Source organism: Triticum aestivum, chromosome 6A (assembly GCF_018294505.1).
Source record: "Triticum aestivum cultivar Chinese Spring chromosome 6A, IWGSC CS RefSeq v2.1, whole genome shotgun sequence".
NCBI lineage: Eukaryota > Viridiplantae > Streptophyta > Magnoliopsida > Poales > Poaceae > Triticum > Triticum aestivum.
Genome location: NC_057809.1, coordinates 190,278,735 through 190,294,878, shown reverse-complemented (window position 1 = coordinate 190,294,878; position 16,144 = coordinate 190,278,735). Strand labels below are relative to the sequence as shown.

The 16,144-nt window shown below is 45.7% G+C and overlaps 3 protein-coding genes across 4 annotated transcripts; 2 read left to right on the top strand and 1 right to left on the bottom strand.

Moving 5' to 3' along the window:
• The first annotated feature begins 4,112 nt into the window (after window positions 1-4,112).
• Window positions 4,113-6,820, top strand: LOC123127229 (cyclase-like protein 1). The gene is made up of 6 exons (XM_044546817.1): window positions 4,113-4,829; window positions 5,227-5,271; window positions 5,625-5,697; window positions 5,810-5,907; window positions 6,072-6,142; window positions 6,387-6,820. The coding sequence occupies exons 1-6, from the start codon at window positions 4,292-4,294 to the stop codon at window positions 6,510-6,512; spliced, it is 951 nt and encodes a 316-aa protein (XP_044402752.1). The 5' UTR covers window positions 4,113-4,291; the 3' UTR covers window positions 6,513-6,820.
• A 194-nt stretch (window positions 6,821-7,014) lies between these two features.
• On the top strand, window positions 7,015-12,283 carry LOC123127230 (cyclase-like protein 1). 2 transcript variants are annotated; one of them, XM_044546818.1, is made up of 6 exons: window positions 7,046-7,700; window positions 10,263-10,307; window positions 10,996-11,068; window positions 11,159-11,256; window positions 11,422-11,492; window positions 11,846-12,283. In XM_044546818.1, exons 1-6 carry the CDS (start codon window positions 7,328-7,330, stop codon window positions 11,969-11,971), a joined length of 786 nt encoding a protein of 261 aa, XP_044402753.1. In that variant the 5' UTR covers window positions 7,046-7,327; the 3' UTR covers window positions 11,972-12,283. The 2 variants fall into 2 exon arrangements, with proteins under 2 accessions (XP_044402754.1, XP_044402753.1); XM_044546819.1 differs by lacking the exon at window positions 10,263-10,307 and having other exon boundaries at window positions 7,015-7,700.
• A 281-nt stretch (window positions 12,284-12,564) lies between these two features.
• LOC123127228 (probable glycosyltransferase At5g03795) lies at window positions 12,565-15,736 on the bottom strand. The gene is made up of 5 exons (XM_044546816.1): window positions 15,231-15,736; window positions 14,477-14,763; window positions 13,751-13,983; window positions 13,459-13,616; window positions 12,565-13,078 (listed from the first exon to the last, which is right to left on the bottom strand). The coding sequence occupies exons 1-5, from the start codon at window positions 15,666-15,668 to the stop codon at window positions 12,977-12,979; spliced, it is 1,218 nt and encodes a 405-aa protein (XP_044402751.1). The 5' UTR covers window positions 15,669-15,736; the 3' UTR covers window positions 12,565-12,976.
• Between the last annotated feature and the right edge of the window lie 408 nt (window positions 15,737-16,144).

The following is a 16,144-nucleotide window of genomic DNA, read 5'->3' as shown; positions in this document are numbered from 1 at the left end:
CATAGCAACGAGAGGGAAGAGTATCGTCCACGTACCCTCGTAGACCGTAAGCGGAAGCGTTATGAGAACGCGGTTGGTGTAGTCGAACGTCTTCACGATCTGACCGATCCAAGTACTGAACGCACGGCACTTCCGAGTTCAGCACACGTTCAGCTCGATGACGTCCCACGAACTCCGATCCAGGAGAGCTTCACGGGAGAGTTTCGTCAGCACGACGGCGTGTTGATGGTGATGATGTTGCTACCGGCGCAGGGCGTCGCCTAAGCACCGGTACGATATGATCGAGGTGGATTATGGTGGAGGGGGGCACCGCACACGGCTAAGGGATCAATGATCAACTTGTGTGTCTAGAGGTGCCCCCCTGCCCCCTTATATAAAGGAGCAAGAGGGGAGGTCGGTCGGCCCTCTATGGCGCGCCAGGAGGAGGAGTAATCCTCGTAGTAGGAGTAGGACTCCCCTCTTTCCTACTCCTACTAGGAGGGGGAAAGGAAGGGGGGCACCGCCCCCTCTCCTAGTCCAATTCGGACCAGAGGGGGAGGGGCGCGTGGCCTGCCCTAGGCCAGCCCTCTCTCTCTCCACTAAGGCCCATAAGGCCCATTATCTCTCCCGGGGGGTTCCGGTAACCCTCCGGCACTCCGGTTTTCTTCGAAATCACCCGGAACATTTCCGGTGTCCGAATATAGTCGTCCAGTATATCGATCTTTACGTCTCAACCATTTTGAGAATCCTCGTCATGTCTGTGATCATATCCGGGACTCCGAACTACCTTCGGTACATCAAAACACAAAAACTCATAATACCGATCGTCACCGAACTTTAAGCGTTTGGACCCTACGGGTTCGAGAACTATGTAGACATGATCGAGACACGTCTCTGGTCAATAACCAATAGCGGAACCTGGATGTTCATATTGGCTCCCACATATTCTACGAAGATCTTTATCGGTCAAACCGCATAACAGCATACGTTGTTCCCTTTGTCATCGGTATGTTACTTGCCCGAGATTTGATCGTGGGTATCTCAATACCTAGTTCAACCTCGTTACTAGCAAGTCTCTTTACTCATTCTGTAATGCATCATACCGCAACTAACTCATTAGTTACAATGCTTGCAAGGCTTATAGTGATGTGCATTACCGAGTGGGCCTAGAGATACCTCTCCGACAATCGGAGTGACAAATCCCAATCTTGATCTATGTCAACTCAACAAGTACCATCGGAGACACCTCTAGAGCATCTTTATAATTACCCAGTTACGTTGTGACATTTGGTAGCACACAAAGTGTTCCTCCGGTAATCGGGAGTTACATAATCTCATAGCCATAGGAACATGTATAAGTCATGAAGAAAGCAATAGCAGTAAACTAAAACGATCAAGTGCTAAGATGATGAGATGGATCAAGTCAATCACATCATTCTCCTAATGATGTGATCTCGTTTATCAAATGACAACTCATGTCTATGGTTAGGAAATATAACCATCTTTAATCAACGAGCTAGTCAAGTAGAGGCATACTAGTGACAATCTGTTTGTCTATGTATTCACACATGTATCATGTTTCCGATTAATACAATTCTAGCATGAATAATAAACGTTTATCATGATATGAGGAAATAAATAATAACTTTATTATTGCCTCTAGGGGCATATTTCCTTCAGAGATCACACCGTTAGTGTACGCCAAGATCAAGCCATGGATTGGGGCCTCTAGAACGGTTGCGGACGCCATGGTAGGGGCTTGGACGAGAGATCTTGGCCTAGACCTCACTCATGCCGAGCTGGCCCAATTCCTCTTGCTTTGGGACATACTAGCCCCAGTGGAGCTTCATGCAGGAATCGTCGATTCGGCCTGTTGGGCGTGGGAGACCTCATGCGCTTTCTCGGTTCGATCGGCTTATGCCAGCAAGTTCATTGGGCATGAACACGACATTGCGGCAAGCTTCACTTGGCGCTCCAAGGCTCCTATGTGGTGTAAATTCTTTACCTAGCTAATCCTCAAGAACAAAATTTGGACCTCTGACAGGATGGTGAGGAGGGGCTTGCATCTTCTCCCGCATGGTGTGGTTCAAGGCTCTCTCAGCCTGGGGGCATGGTGAGTGGGTTCCCAGACAAGCTGATCGCCTCCTGCCATGGTGCTCAACACTTGCCATGTTTTCGAGGCACCCAAAGGACATCAACACTTTCGTGACTCTAGTGCTCTGGGAGACGTGGAAGCACCGCAATGTGGTGGTCTTTGACGGTGCTACTGCATCCGTGCGGGACATCCTTCGCCAGGTTATGCAGGTCACATCAGAGTGAGTTCAGGTAGGGTTCTTCAAGGTTGACATGGCCCCTTGTTTGCTTGAGTTGTCTATGAGGGCAGTTAGGGAAAATTAGCCTTTTGTAATATGAGCTTTGTCCCATGGGCCAAGGCGTAACTTTGTGGACCGGTGTTCTTTCACCTCTCTCTTCCTATCAATATATGAAACGCATACTCATGTGCTTTCTCGAGAAAAAAAGTGTTAGAGCAACTTTGGTAGAATCGTCAAGAATATGGATTGCCATAATCATGATGGAGGTGATTGCTAGGAATATGGAGACTCTAGATTCCACGCGCAATCTCAGAATTGAAAAAAAATACAACCTCCAAAATTTCCATGTGTGTGGGACCTATATGTCGTTGGTTAACTCTTTCCCCCAATTCCCCACTCATCAACGCACAATACGCATAGTTTTTGCTTTGAACGATAACAGATTCATGTAAAATAGAATTACAAGCGATTTCATTCATAGAAAGGGGTGGAAAATGAGTCACACCACGACTTTTATTAGTATAGACAACCAAATAAACTAACTTTTCTCAAAAAGTAAAAATAAAAATAAAAAGTAATTAAACTAGTTGTGGTTGTAACAGGCATGACTTGTCGGTGCGATATGCGGCATTGGCAGCATCAATCTCGTGGAAACGGGCCAAGGTAGCCTTATCCCATGCCGAACATGCGCGGGCGCCAACATTGCGGGCCTCGGCGGAGAGGAGCGGTCTAGGGCGGGTGCATCCCACTTCAGCCATGTGCCATTGTCTACGGTGGCCTCTGGGGCGACTATACGGTCCCAAATCCGGCGGTCCCTCTCAGCATCCATCTTCCGAGTAGCCTTCATGTCGAGATCACATGCAAAAAAAATAGAACATGTATACAATTAAATGAAGGCTTCTCCCCCAAGCCGCTCCTGCGAGCGTCCTCGGGGGAAACCCTAGCGCCACCCATCTTCCTTCTCCCCCGGCCTCTCTCCCCTCCTCCGCCGGGCAAAGCCCGACCAACGTCGGTGGCGGCGGGGGTCTGTTTCCTCTCTTCTTGGCGGCGGCTGGCGCGGGATTGCGTAACGTGCTTAGACATTATGCTGATGCGGGGCCCAGCGGCGTGGCGTCGGGCGCGATGGGTGGCGACGGCTTTGCATGGCGGCGGTGTAGCGGCGTCTTGTGGCCCTGGCGGTGTGCGGCGGCTGTGAGCGGCGTCTTCTCGTGTGGTGTCGTGCAGGACGGTCCCGGCCAGATCTGGCCGATCTAGCGTCGGTGACCCGTCATGCAACGGGGCTGCGTGCAACCTGGGTCACGAGCGACCTGCTCTGCCGTGGCTCGGATGTTGGCCGGCTATCATGGACGTGAAGGCGCGCGTGGTGGTTGGCGATTGGCGGTCGGTGGTGGTTGTACGGCAGTATGCCCGTACCATGTTTCAGGCATGGATCGGGATCGTGTGAGCTGGGGGTGAAAACCTTGTCTGTCTTTGGATAGGCCATCGGTGAGGCGCCCGTGGGCGTCATCCTTCTTGAAGGCATCGTTGTGGCTGCTCGATCCTCTTTGAGACACTCCGAGTGAAATCTCAAATCACTTTGATCGGGCGGTGGCGCCGCAACGGTGTCGTGCCCTTCCTCAACACACCACTTTGGTGGCCTCGACTTATCGATGTTCGGCCGTTTACCTCAAATGGTGCTTTGTTGTTTATCGTTCTTCTTATTTGTGGTGTTTGGGGTGTAGCTGATCTTCAGGATCTACCTATCTAGCCTAGAACGGCAAGACCAGCGTCCGACGAGGAGACGTCCATCCGATCGAATCAGTTTCTGTGGTTGGTTTCCAGGAAGCGGCTCTTTCTCTTGTCCAGCTTTGAAGCCTGACAGAAGCAGGCATTCTCTTGTCCAGCTTTGAAGCCTGACAGAAGCAGGCATCTAATTTGCCAATCTAGTCAACCGAACTCGGTCCGTACTTATCGGCAGCCCATTGTCCCATCCAGACTTCCGGCACCACTGTACTGTACCAATGTCAGAGCAGCAGTTTCCTGGTACTACCATCACTCCCCACTCCCCAGAGTTCACGGAGTCCAGCGTGAGCGCTCGGCGCAGCAAATCGGCAGCCATGGCCGCGGCGGCTCTCACCCTCCTGCTGCTGGTGCTCCTCCCGGCGCGCCATGCTCTCGCCACGGCGGCCGGCGACGCGCACCCGGGCTACGCGGGCGCGGAGGCCGACACCTGCGGGGCGGCGCCCGGCGGCTCTCCCCCTTCCGGAGGAGGCGCGGCAGGCCGGCGCCACGGCCCGGCGCTGGAGGAGTACGGGGGCGGGCGCATCGTGGACATCACGCACGCGTACCGCCCCAGCATGCCGGCGTTCGCGCCCGGCGCGACGGTCGGCCCCCTCGTGCGCCTCAAGGCGTCCATGGAGGACGGGTCGGAGTACAACCTGTCGGAGCTCCGGATGGAGTGCCACATGGGCACCCACGTCGACGCGCCGGGCCACATGAACCAGGCCCACTTCGCCGCCGGCCTCGACGTCGACACGCTCGACCTCGATGTCCTCAACGGTGAGCTGAGCGTCCCTGGTTTTCTCCGATCGGCGATCAGAACTAGGCTTTGACCATTTTTGTCAGTCTCCGGCCTGCCGTCTTTGCACATATATATGATCACCTTGGTTAAATGGTTGGCTAGATGATGAGATGGGGAATTCTAGATGCCAATTCATAGAGGCAGCACGGCAGCATGGATTGCGGCCGCCTGACATCATTTTCTTGTAGCTGATGTCCTCTGAATCTGATTCGGAGTAGCTGTAGAACAAACTCTGTCCATTAAAATTGTTTAAAAAGGACAAAAGACTCTTGTTCATTGACAATTAGCATTTTCTATATATTTTTCCGAAAGATTTCCCTGCTAAACTTCATTGAAATTAGCATTGACAATTGACTTACTCTTGTTCCTGGACAGGTCCTGCCTTACTGGTCGATGTTCCAAGACGCACAAATATAACAGGTAGGGTGTGGGGGAAGTCTTCTCTCTCTTTTTACAGGGAGCTCAGCTCTTCTATTGCATCAATGATGATGAATCACCCAGCTAATGAACTTCTTCTCATATCATGTCACAAGATTAATTTAACATGACATGAAAGAAACATGTGCATTACTAATGTGGTTATGTATTCAGATATTGGTTTCTCCATAGAATTCATCCTGTTTGATACAAATCCAGTAAGCTGATATTCTTACTAAAACCAACATCTGCATTTTGAAAAAAAAAATTGAGTGCTGATATTCTTACTAAAAATATTTGATTCACATCCACGTTGTCTAGTATTTGATATATGATGCCCCACTAATTCTATGCAGCTGAATCCATGAAATCCCTAAATATACCGAAAGGTGTTCGTCGTGTTCTCTTCAGGACATTGAACACAGACAGGTATGACCTCTTTAAGAAGAGATATTCAAGTAGATGCTACATTCTTCACCATATCGCCAGTCGATCTTTCTATAGGCTGTATTGAACATGTAAGTAAGCAGATGATATGTAGGGGGCTCATGTGGAAGGCAGCTGGTGATATGAGTTATGTTGGATTTACAGAGGATGGTGCACAGTGGTTAGTTGACAACACGGACATCAAGCTAGTTGGTAAGTATACGGGAGCTGTATTCGTATTATAACATATTTGCTAGAACCATGTGCAATTGTGAACTACCTAGGTTCAGTTGGTTCATGCCCTTTGGTGGCTCAATATATGCATTTACTTGCCTTATCTGGTGTGAACCTAACATATGACATTGGCAATTCTGCAGGGATTGACTATATATCAGTTGCTGCATTTGATCATTTGATCTCTGCCCATGTGGCCTTCTTCAAAAATGCGGTAAGAATAAGATGCTGCCCTTTAATGATCTCAAAGAATGTGAATTTGAAGCCACCCTTGACTGGAGCCTTGGTTCCACAAATTCCTTGCTAACCAACCTCTTTTGGGGCTACAATGTTTCTATACACTATTTTGATGCTTCTCTAGAGAACATTAAATTCACATATCAGTGATGAACTTACCGTCTTAGCGATTGCACTATTGATTGAAACTACCGGTTGGTTTACTTACTCTGTTCTGTCAGGATATCATCCTAGTCGAAGCCCTGAAACTAGACAACGTGAAGACTGGACTATACACGCTGCACTGCTTACCTCTGAGACTGGTTGGCTCTGAGGGCTCACCAATTAGGTGCATTCTTATCAAGTGATCACCCATGGTGCATTCTTATCCGAGTGGCTGCTCTTGCCAAAGGCCGCAACGTATCGTGCCCGCAGATGCTACAATATCTTTGTCCACGGTCCATCCTAGTGGAAAAAGAGAATGCCTCTTGTCATGCATACAAGTTTGTATTGTAAAATGAACAAAAGAAATATAGCAGTACTACGAATAAGCAAGTACTGCAAGACAGACTTATAGCGACTCGTGTCAGTCTGTAACCAATGATGAACCACACGAATTTGTTAGCTGTATAATTTCCAACCGGGTTCAGTAATTTTCAAGTGCATCTTCCTCTCAGGCAGTTTCTGCAATATTTCGACTCGACTCGCCTGCTACCGTTGCTGATACGTTGGACTGTTCTCTGTAATGCTAGCGTGCCATACTGTTGTAATATGTATATCTGCAGACCCCGCAAAAAAAAAAATATGTATATCTGCAGCTACGTTTCTTGTAAAGCAAAATAAGTTGCATGCCGGTGAACATGTGTAAGTAGTACAATCTTTTGATATGAGTTCTCATTCTTCCTCTGGGTGTACATGGATGAGTGATACAACAGGTGCACGGATGGTTGACAGATACATACTATTTGCCGGGGAGTGTTTGAACAGTCTAAAATCCTGTGGTTTTCAGACACCGCCCCTCTCACTGTCCGTTTGTCTCAATCTCAACCAGCCGGCCTGAGAAAAGCTCGGTGCGTGCTTGCTCCATTCATCAGCATTGTATTGACCACCAGAAGTCAAGGAAAGAGCTGCAACTTGCAGTAACCATCACAGCCCAGAGAGTCCGCAGTCAGCCCTCGGCGGCATGGCGGGCCCGCCAGCTCTCACCTTCCTCCTGCTGGTCCTCCTCCTCCCGGCACACCAGGCTATCGCCACAGCAGCCGGCGACGCGCACGGCGGGCCGGCGGCCGGAGGCGCGGCAGGCCGGCGCCATGCCCCGGGGCTGGAGGAGTACGGCGGCGGGCGCATCGTGGACATCACGCACGTGCCGTCCGACGCGGCGGCGGGGCCCCTGGTGCGGCTCAAGGAGTCGATGGAGAACGGGTCGGACTACAACTTGTCGGAGCTCCGGATGCCCTGCCACATGGGCACCCACGTCGACGCGCCGGGGCACATGATCCAGGCCCACTTCGCCGCCTGTCTCGACGTCGACACGCTCGACCTGGAGGTCCTCAACGGTGAGCGTCCCTGGTTTTCTCCGATCACAACTAGGCTTTGACAATTTTTGTGAATCTCCGCCCTGCGGTCTCGCAAATAAACCCTGGTTAAATGGTTAGCTACAGCATCTCAAAAGATCCCTCAAAAGTTGCATTTGAGAAAAAAAATATTTTAGAAAACTAAATATCAGCTGCCAGATTCTCTAAACATATCAAAAATTTAACTTCTACTCCTCAAAACTTTGCACCATTTCCCTATTTTAGGCTAAGAGGAGCAAGTATCTCCATCTCCATCTCCACTACTATTAAACAAGCAAGTTATGACAGAAACATTTAATATCAGCCTTCCATTATCTCAGATCTGATGACCTACATTGCTCTAGCGCCGTTGTATCAATTAAAGCAACATAATTAGCAATCAAAAGACACCATCGTCTCTGCTTTTTTTATAAAAAAATCGAGTTGGTGATGATGGTGTACCTGCCATCTTGTAATATAGACTGTCCGGTATATCTGACGGATAGAAAGCAAATTATGACAATTTTACAAAAAGATACTTGCACATCTCTCCACATTTACAGATAAGGTCTTCTCTCGTTCATCCTTATCTCCCATAACTTTATTGTTGAGCAACTAAAAAAAAGCCTCTGGAACAATCTGGCATGGTGGCCACTGCTGGCGTCGTCCATCCCCATGCCTCCGCTCAGTCCGACCACCAATCACCACCACGCCCTACTCCTCCTCACCTTATCTCTCATCTTTCTCGAGATATCATTAGTTTTTACACATGAGATTACTCCCGCATGGGTCAATCACAACAGGTGTTTTGTAAAAAAAACGCATCTTGATGTTCCGTGTAATGCACGGGCATTTTGCTATTTAGCATTAAAAGAGCATTGTATGTACTCAATCAAATCTAGCATTCCAAAAAATAAAGCATAATCGAAATCACCATAACTAGCATTTCAAAAGAAAAAAAATCATATCAATCAAATCACCGTGACTAGCATTCCAAATAGTAAACATCATATCAATCATTCAAATCACTGTAATTAGCAATCAAAATAATAGTAATTTATCTCGCAAAAAAAAGTAATTTGGAATGTTTCCAACCAGTCTACCTCATACCTTGACCACGACCCTGTAAGATGTGAACCGTGCCACCACCGGTGGCCTCCGCCGACGCCCTATCACGCCTGCCCATCATCATCCCACCACTGAAATTTTAAGTTGTAGGAAACTTACGCATAAATCTGAACAATGATCAACAAGAACATACAAGGGACCAATTGAATAAAGGAAGTGTCGAGCACCGTTTGCAGGACTGATTATAGTAAATCTGAAGAAACAAAACACGTATTAATTAAAAAGTCCAAACATACAAGGGACCAATTGAACTACTAGTTAGTAAAAATTGAGGAGCCGCGCCGCCAAACCCTAACCGACACCTCCCATAAACCGTTTCAACCGTCGTTGCCATCGATTCGGCTCCCATCGACCCCTGTTCGGGCCGCCGTCATCGTGCCCCAACTCCATTGTGCCACAAGGCTTCCTTTCTAGGGAGCTTAGTAGATGTAGTGATAGTGATACATCTTACTTGTGATGGACTAATCCATATGCAAGATAACATACCATTTGTCTGACCATGTGAAGCATGTACCCTATTAATGGTTAACATGGGAGAATTTGAATCTTCGGGACATCAATGGCTCAGTCCCTAGTGATGGGCTTCAACGCGATTTGAGAGGGGGATAAATGAGTCATAAATAGAGTTGAGAGGGCTAATCTAGTGTACTTATGTTAAATTTGACCCAAATGGTGTTAAATATAAGACTTTTTAGATCTACTTTAGTGATATAACAAGTCTTATATTTCTTTACAGAGAGAGTATGTGTTATACTATGTGTAAATTTAGTAGGGGGGGGGGGGGGGGGGGGGGGGGCATGGCCCCCTTTGGCCCTCACTAAGCTCCACTGGTGAGTGGATCTAATATCAAATACTTACCAGATCCACAGAAAACACCATGTCGTAGTAGGCCTTCTTCATGTACCATTCATGTCTCGTAGGTCTAACATAGGCTGCCCATGTGATATTAGAAAAATTGTAGCCGCCATGGAGACAATGAAAGCCAATACATTACCATAGACTTTTAAAAGCAAATCTCTCCGCAAGTGTCGGTGAACCATCAACCATGTAGCCGCCAGGTACAATAAAAGCTACAGCAGAAGTTACACACACTTCATATCTTGGGCTCGCCCCTGAGTCCCTCTCTTGGAGAACTACAGATGCCAATTCATGTGGGCAACACGACAATCGATTTTCCTTGTAGTTGATGTTCTCTGATCCGGAGTAGCTGTGAGACAGGATCTGTCCAAGTTGCTTAAGAAGGGCAAACAATATCGCAAAATGACTTCTATAGGGACATGGTAAGCCTTTGGCGTACTCTCAAGATAAAAGAACTATATCGCCAAATGCCCTCTTAAGATTTTTCGACCCAAAGATTTCCATGCCAGACATCATTAAAATTAGCATGGTACTAATGAATGATTTATTAATGGTCGACTTATTCTTGTATCTGGACAGGTCCTGCCTTACTGGTTGATGTTCCAAGACACACAAATATAACAGGTAGGACCTGGGGATGTCTTTATCGAAAAAAAGGACCTGGGGATATGTTCTCTCTTCTTTTACATGGAGATCAGCTCCTCTATTGCATCATCGATGATGAATCACCCTGTTAATGAACTTCTCATATCATGTCACAAGACTAATTTAACATGGCATTAGAGATACATGTACATTCTAATATGGCATCATATTCAAATATCAGTTACTTCATGTTTTCTTTACGGTGGGTTGTTGCAAATTCAGTATGCATTTACCAGCATCTTCATTTTGAAAAAATGGGAAGTGCTAATACTCTTTACTAAAAATATTCGATTCACATCAATGTTGTCTGGTATTTGGTATATCATGGCACCATTAATTCTATGCAGCTGAAGCAACGGAATCCGTAAGGACTTCTTTGATTCGCAAGGATTTTAAAATACAAGAATAGGAAAAACACATGATTTTAGTGTTATTGTACACATGAATATATATGAACAGAAACCGACAAGAATTAGCACCAACGATCTGATACACCGCAGAAAAACGAAGGGCGTAGAAAAAGAGGTTTGAGTGGATAGAAACTTTCCTCCAAAATGAACTGCAAAGGCTTCCTTAGGAAAAAAATCCTAAGGATTCCATTCATGTGAATCAAAGGACCTACATAGAGAAATTCCTAAGGATTCAATTCCCCTCTAACTCCATGCAGCTGAAGCAATGGAATCCCTAAATATACCAAGAGGTGTTCGTCGAGTTCTCTTCAGGACATTGAACACAGACAGGTATTGGCCTCTTTGAAGGGCAAATATTCAAGTAGATAATATATTTTTCACCATATCATTACTACATGCATGTAAGCAAATGATCTGTAGGGGGCTCATGTGGAAGCAAGGAGGTGATATGAGTTTTGTTGGATTTACGGAGGATGGTGCACAGTGGTTAGTTGACAACACCGACATCAAGCTTGTTGGTAAGTAAACAGGAGTTGTACTTGTATTGCACCAAATTTGTAAGGACCTTGTGAAATTGTGAACTGCCTAGGTTCAGTTAGTTCATGACCTTTTAACTGGTGGATCAATATATGCATACCTTATCTGATGTGAACTTAACATGGTGATGTTGGCAAATTATGCAGGGATTGACTATATATCAGTTGCTTCATTTGATCACTTGATCACTGCCCATGTGGCCTTCTTAAAAAATGCGGTAAGATGTGCCCTTTCATGGCCCCAAAAAGAAACCCATGTGAAATTGAAGCCACCAGTTATAACCTCATAGTTTTGCACTAGCCTCTGGTCATATGCTGCTTACTCCCCAAGTCTGACAACATGTTAGTACAACATTGCATGTTGACAAATTGATCAAAGTCTTGGTCCCACCAATTCCTTGCTGATCAACCTCTTTGGGGGGAACAATGCTTGCTTACGATATTCTAAATTCTAATGCTCTTCCAAAGACATTTCACATGTCGGTGACGAAGAACACAAATAACTTGCCTTCTTAGAGACAGCATCGTTGATCGAAAGTGTCGGTTGTTTTACTTTACTTTGCTCTGTCAGGATATCATCCCAGTCGAAGCCCTGAAACTAGACAACATCAACACTGGACTATACATGCTGCACTGCTTACCTCTAAGACTGGTTGGCTCCGAGGGTTCACCAATCAGGTGCATTCTTATCAAGTGATCACTTGGCGGCTGCTCTTGCCAAAGGCTGCAATGTATCGTGCCCACAGATGCTACACCCTAGCTAATGTCTTGGTGCACAGTCCATATCCGTAAAAATAAAATGCCTGATGTCATGTATACAAGTCTGTACTGCCAAATCAACATTCAAATTTAGCATTGCTAGAAATGAACAATGCACTTGTAGACCCATGGTAGTCTGGTTGCTCTGCCGCTGCCACGCTGTAACCATGTTGAACCACATGAGTTCAGCAACTTTCAAGTACATGTTGGCATGTTGCGCTCAAGCGATTTCTGCAATATTTTGACTCAACATGCCTATGATGAAATCTGTTAGTGCTACTACCATTGATGATACATTGAATGCTTACCGTTTGAGCCTCTGGGTGCACATGGATGATAGTGATGCAAAAGTAACATGAAAACTGTCATGCACAGCCATATTAGCCCCCCCGGGTAAAACCGTATGAGCCTCTGGGTGCACATTGATGCTAGCATGTCAATCTGACATGTCTCTGCATTTACCATCTCATCCGTAATAATCATATATATGAGTAAAGTAGTTGGATCATGTCTCGCAGGAGCAAAAAGAGGTGATTATGTCAATCTAATATATCTTTGGATGCTTACTATCTCATCAGTAACAGCGTACATTACTTTACAAGAGTAGGTGCAAAATTTGTATAAGCATAAGCGATTACTCAGGCAGATCAGTATATAGCAAGGCAAACTACAAAAGCAATGCCACAGAAAGGACTCGAATATGAGGGGAACCAGCTAATCGAAGAATGGCTAATGAATCTAATAACTACAACACCATTTGAGCGATATCGTCGATTGCCAACATTTCTATGTAGATGTTTTCCGCACCAATGACCCATCCAGCTACTAACTACAAGAGCGAAGAACAGGGGCCGCACTTGGTATATCACAAGCAGGTAGACCTATAACATCATTCTGATGGATCACGCCATTATGTTGCAAATAGTGAGCGTGAAGCCTTGAGTTAGTACTTGATCACATGATGCCGCAGCCACAGCTCATACATAACCATGTGGAATGCATCATAAGGAACAGGAGGTGAGTGCCATACAAAGTGTTTCTGAACCTGCAATCCCAAGTTAACATATTAGTATCGGACCGCACTAGAATTTTGATAACCATCTGGTTTTTGATGCACTACAGAAGAAATAAAATAGCCAAATCAAAGATTCCACTACTCAGTTCTTCACTCTTGTTTTTTCAGATTACAGCAGGTCAAGTCAAGTGACACATTAGAAACTCAGCCAACGAACAAGCTCTTGTTACTTTATACCCTGATCTTCTAGATTATTTTCCATCACAATAAGATTCAATATTTAACAGCGTCCTTCAGACCGTGAATAACTACTCTATCTTGTACAGTAGATAAAGGAAGATGAATGCATAAATTGGAAGTTCTATAATGACAAAATCTACTACTCAATTATTTACTCAAAAGATGCATACCTGAACTAAAGATTTGTGCAATGCAACAAATTCTTGCTGTGATATAGATTTCAGGATACTCTTTAGTTCATATACGTCGCGCTCCTTAAGTACAACCGCGAACTTTCTCCAGTCAAGAACATCATTGAAAGGCAAATCATAGTAGTCCGACAAAATAACTAAAAGGACACAATAGAGATAATTAGAAAATAATAATATGGGGATCACTAAAAAATTTGATTGCCCGTGAAAGGGGAATAACAATAAGGAATGGTCATGGGTGCCATGTATTTTGCATGTCAAAAATACTAACCAGGGACACAGCCATAGTGTATTGAATCAGATATACGAGCACTATTAACTTGAGAGCCACCAGGGCAGATACAGAACTTAGTACGGTAGAACTGCTTCTGATAAACTAGCTCTCCAATAGCTCTATTAATCCGATTATTGCTAATAGCAAGTTCTGTATCATTCTCCCAGACTCGTGCCAAAATAACTCGTATTTTCGAGTTGCGATGACCAGCCCAAAATCCAAGATTTGTCCTGTTTTCCATTGCAAAAGAAGCAATTTAAGATACAGATATGTCAAGAGTGCAGATAGATGTTTACGCTGCAGTGGCGACCAGTTTATGGCTATCAATTACGAGTAACTTCCAAATTCCAATATGCACTAGAAGAAAACATTTATCACAGTTTAAAATCATGTGCACAAACAAATCAGATTCAAAGAGTATAAACCTCAATGCATAAATAAGGAGACAGTTGGGTAATAAGAGTCTGTGTTTCACAAAATTTCTGACACAAAACAGATTCATTTTGCAAGAGGGTATAGTTATTAGAGTCATACTGGAAGGCACCAAGCCACTAAGTCTAGAAAAAAAAGTACTCAAGAGTTCCAAACATTTAAATACTATGAATTTCTGACGTGTTTCAATGAAATAAAAACTGGCATACAGAATTTTTTTCTTTTATATCACATATAGAGGCCATTATAATTACATTATATAGCACAACAAATAGGAAGTGCCATTTCAACCTGTTTTCAATGTCATTCCCTCCTTCAGGTAGAGCAAATGGCTGTAATACTTGAGGCAGAGCAACATCCTTATGAGGGATAAAGTCAACATTATAGCTTGGCGAGCAGACAGCTCTAATAGAGTTCTTCACCATGAATGGAAGTCCTTCGAACGCCCTCACGCCTACATCATGGCATGCGACAAAGAAGTGGTCCGCTCCTAGTGTGCGGTTCCAGTAAGGGTACTTGCTTATCAAGCCTTCAACATAATCCTTAACTATCATTGTCATATTTTCATATGAAGTACCCTGCAAGACTAAAAATGATGCATGTAAATAAATATCAGAGCAATTCAATCACAAAACCAGAAGAACACACACAAAATAACCAGCGTGTGAAATTCAAGTCACTTCTGGTCATACAGCTGTTCGCTAAACTTAAAAAGAAAAACAGTTCAACCATGCCTATCATAAGAAAGAATAATTTTCCATTACTTTTGCGAGCAAGCAAGTTGAAACACCGAACATCTTACGTCAATATATAGCCAACCAATTCAAACAGCATCTCTACAACATCGTTCTACTTTTGTTTCAGCTGTGATCTGTGTACACATTAACTAACAATACCGTCAGAATCCATATTACTTCAGAGTTTGACAATGCGCGTAGCTCGCCAGCCACACAGTAATATCCGAGTATACCAAGAACAGTACAATACTGAAGGCGTTATAATGCGGTAAAACGAGCAGTAGGGTTACAGAGAGTGTAGGGGGGACCTTGCCGCGCATCTTGTGGGGCGAGATGGGGACGAAGAAGAGGTCGGCCTTGTCGGGGTCTTCGGTACGAAAGCGGCTCTCCCGGATGTTCTGGAAGAAGTATCCCTCGCTGGCGTACTTGCCCGTGAGCTTCCGGGGCGTCTGGTAGAAGGTCTTGGGGTCGCCGTCCGGGTAGATGTAGACCTTGAAGCTCCGCTCCATCTCCGCGTACCCCGCCGCGAACGCCTCGGGCGAGTGGTAGACCGAGGGGCGCGACGCCGGCAGAGGGGAGGAGAAACGGAGGCGGCGGGGTTCATCTAGGGGGAGGGAGGGGGCCGCGGCGGGGCGGAGCGAGCGGAGGGAGAGGAAGGATATGGAGAAGAGGGCTACCGCGGCGAGGAGGAGGAGCGCGCGGGGGAGGGGCGAGGAAGCGCCGGCGCCGGCGAGGCGGCCGGCCATCGCCGGAGGTGAGGAGAGGAGTGGAGCGAGGGAGTGATGCGGGGTGCGGATTGAAAAGGAAAGGCGACTCGAGGGTGTTTTCTGTAACAAAGAGGCCGTTTAGATCTTCTCATTCTTCTGCGATCCTTTTGTTTTTCCTAATAAAAACTTATTTATGTCCTGGTCGATCTCAAGCGTTGGTTTCTGGATAAACGGCTCTCAGTTTGTGCACGCTGTCATCAATATTCTTTTTTTTTTGCGGGAGTCATCAATATTCTTGGTACACCACAGCAAGCAAGCCAAAGAAAAGTACTGTATGCGCATGCAAGAGCATCTTCAAAGGGTGATGTAAAACAACGACCTCCAACAGATGATGTATCTCTATTTGGTGCCAAAAATTTACATCAGCCCCAAATTTTAACTCCAAGTGGAGTATATATTTGCAACACAACTAGCAATTGCCAGTGGCAAATCTAGCAGGACATTGGAGGGTAGGT

Excerpts from the sequence above, each read along its gene's own strand:
- LOC123127228 (XM_044546816.1), bottom strand. The coding sequence starts at position 15,668 with ATGGCCGGCCGCCTCGCCGGCGCCGGCGCTTCCTCGCCCCTCCCCCGC. Across the intron at positions 13,984-14,476 it reads GGGAATGACATTGAAAACAG|GACAAATCTTGGATTTTGGG; the intron begins GTTGAAATGGCA and ends AATGGAAAACAG. Across the intron at positions 13,079-13,458 it reads TGCACAAATCTTTAGTTCAG|GTTCAGAAACACTTTGTATG; the intron begins GTATGCATCTTT and ends TTGGGATTGCAG.
- LOC123127230 (XM_044546818.1), top strand. The coding sequence starts at position 7,328 with ATGGCGGGCCCGCCAGCTCTCACCTTCCTCCTGCTGGTCCTCCTCCTC. Across the intron at positions 7,701-10,262 it reads CGACCTGGAGGTCCTCAACG|GTCCTGCCTTACTGGTTGAT; the intron begins GTGAGCGTCCCT and ends GTATCTGGACAG. Across the intron at positions 10,308-10,995 it reads AAGACACACAAATATAACAG|CTGAAGCAATGGAATCCCTA; the intron begins GTAGGACCTGGG and ends AACTCCATGCAG.
- LOC123127229 (XM_044546817.1), top strand. The coding sequence starts at position 4,292 with ATGTCAGAGCAGCAGTTTCCTGGTACTACCATCACTCCCCACTCCCCA. Across the intron at positions 5,272-5,624 it reads AAGACGCACAAATATAACAG|CTGAATCCATGAAATCCCTA; the intron begins GTAGGGTGTGGG and ends AATTCTATGCAG. Across the intron at positions 5,698-5,809 it reads AGGACATTGAACACAGACAG|GGGGCTCATGTGGAAGGCAG; the intron begins GTATGACCTCTT and ends GATGATATGTAG.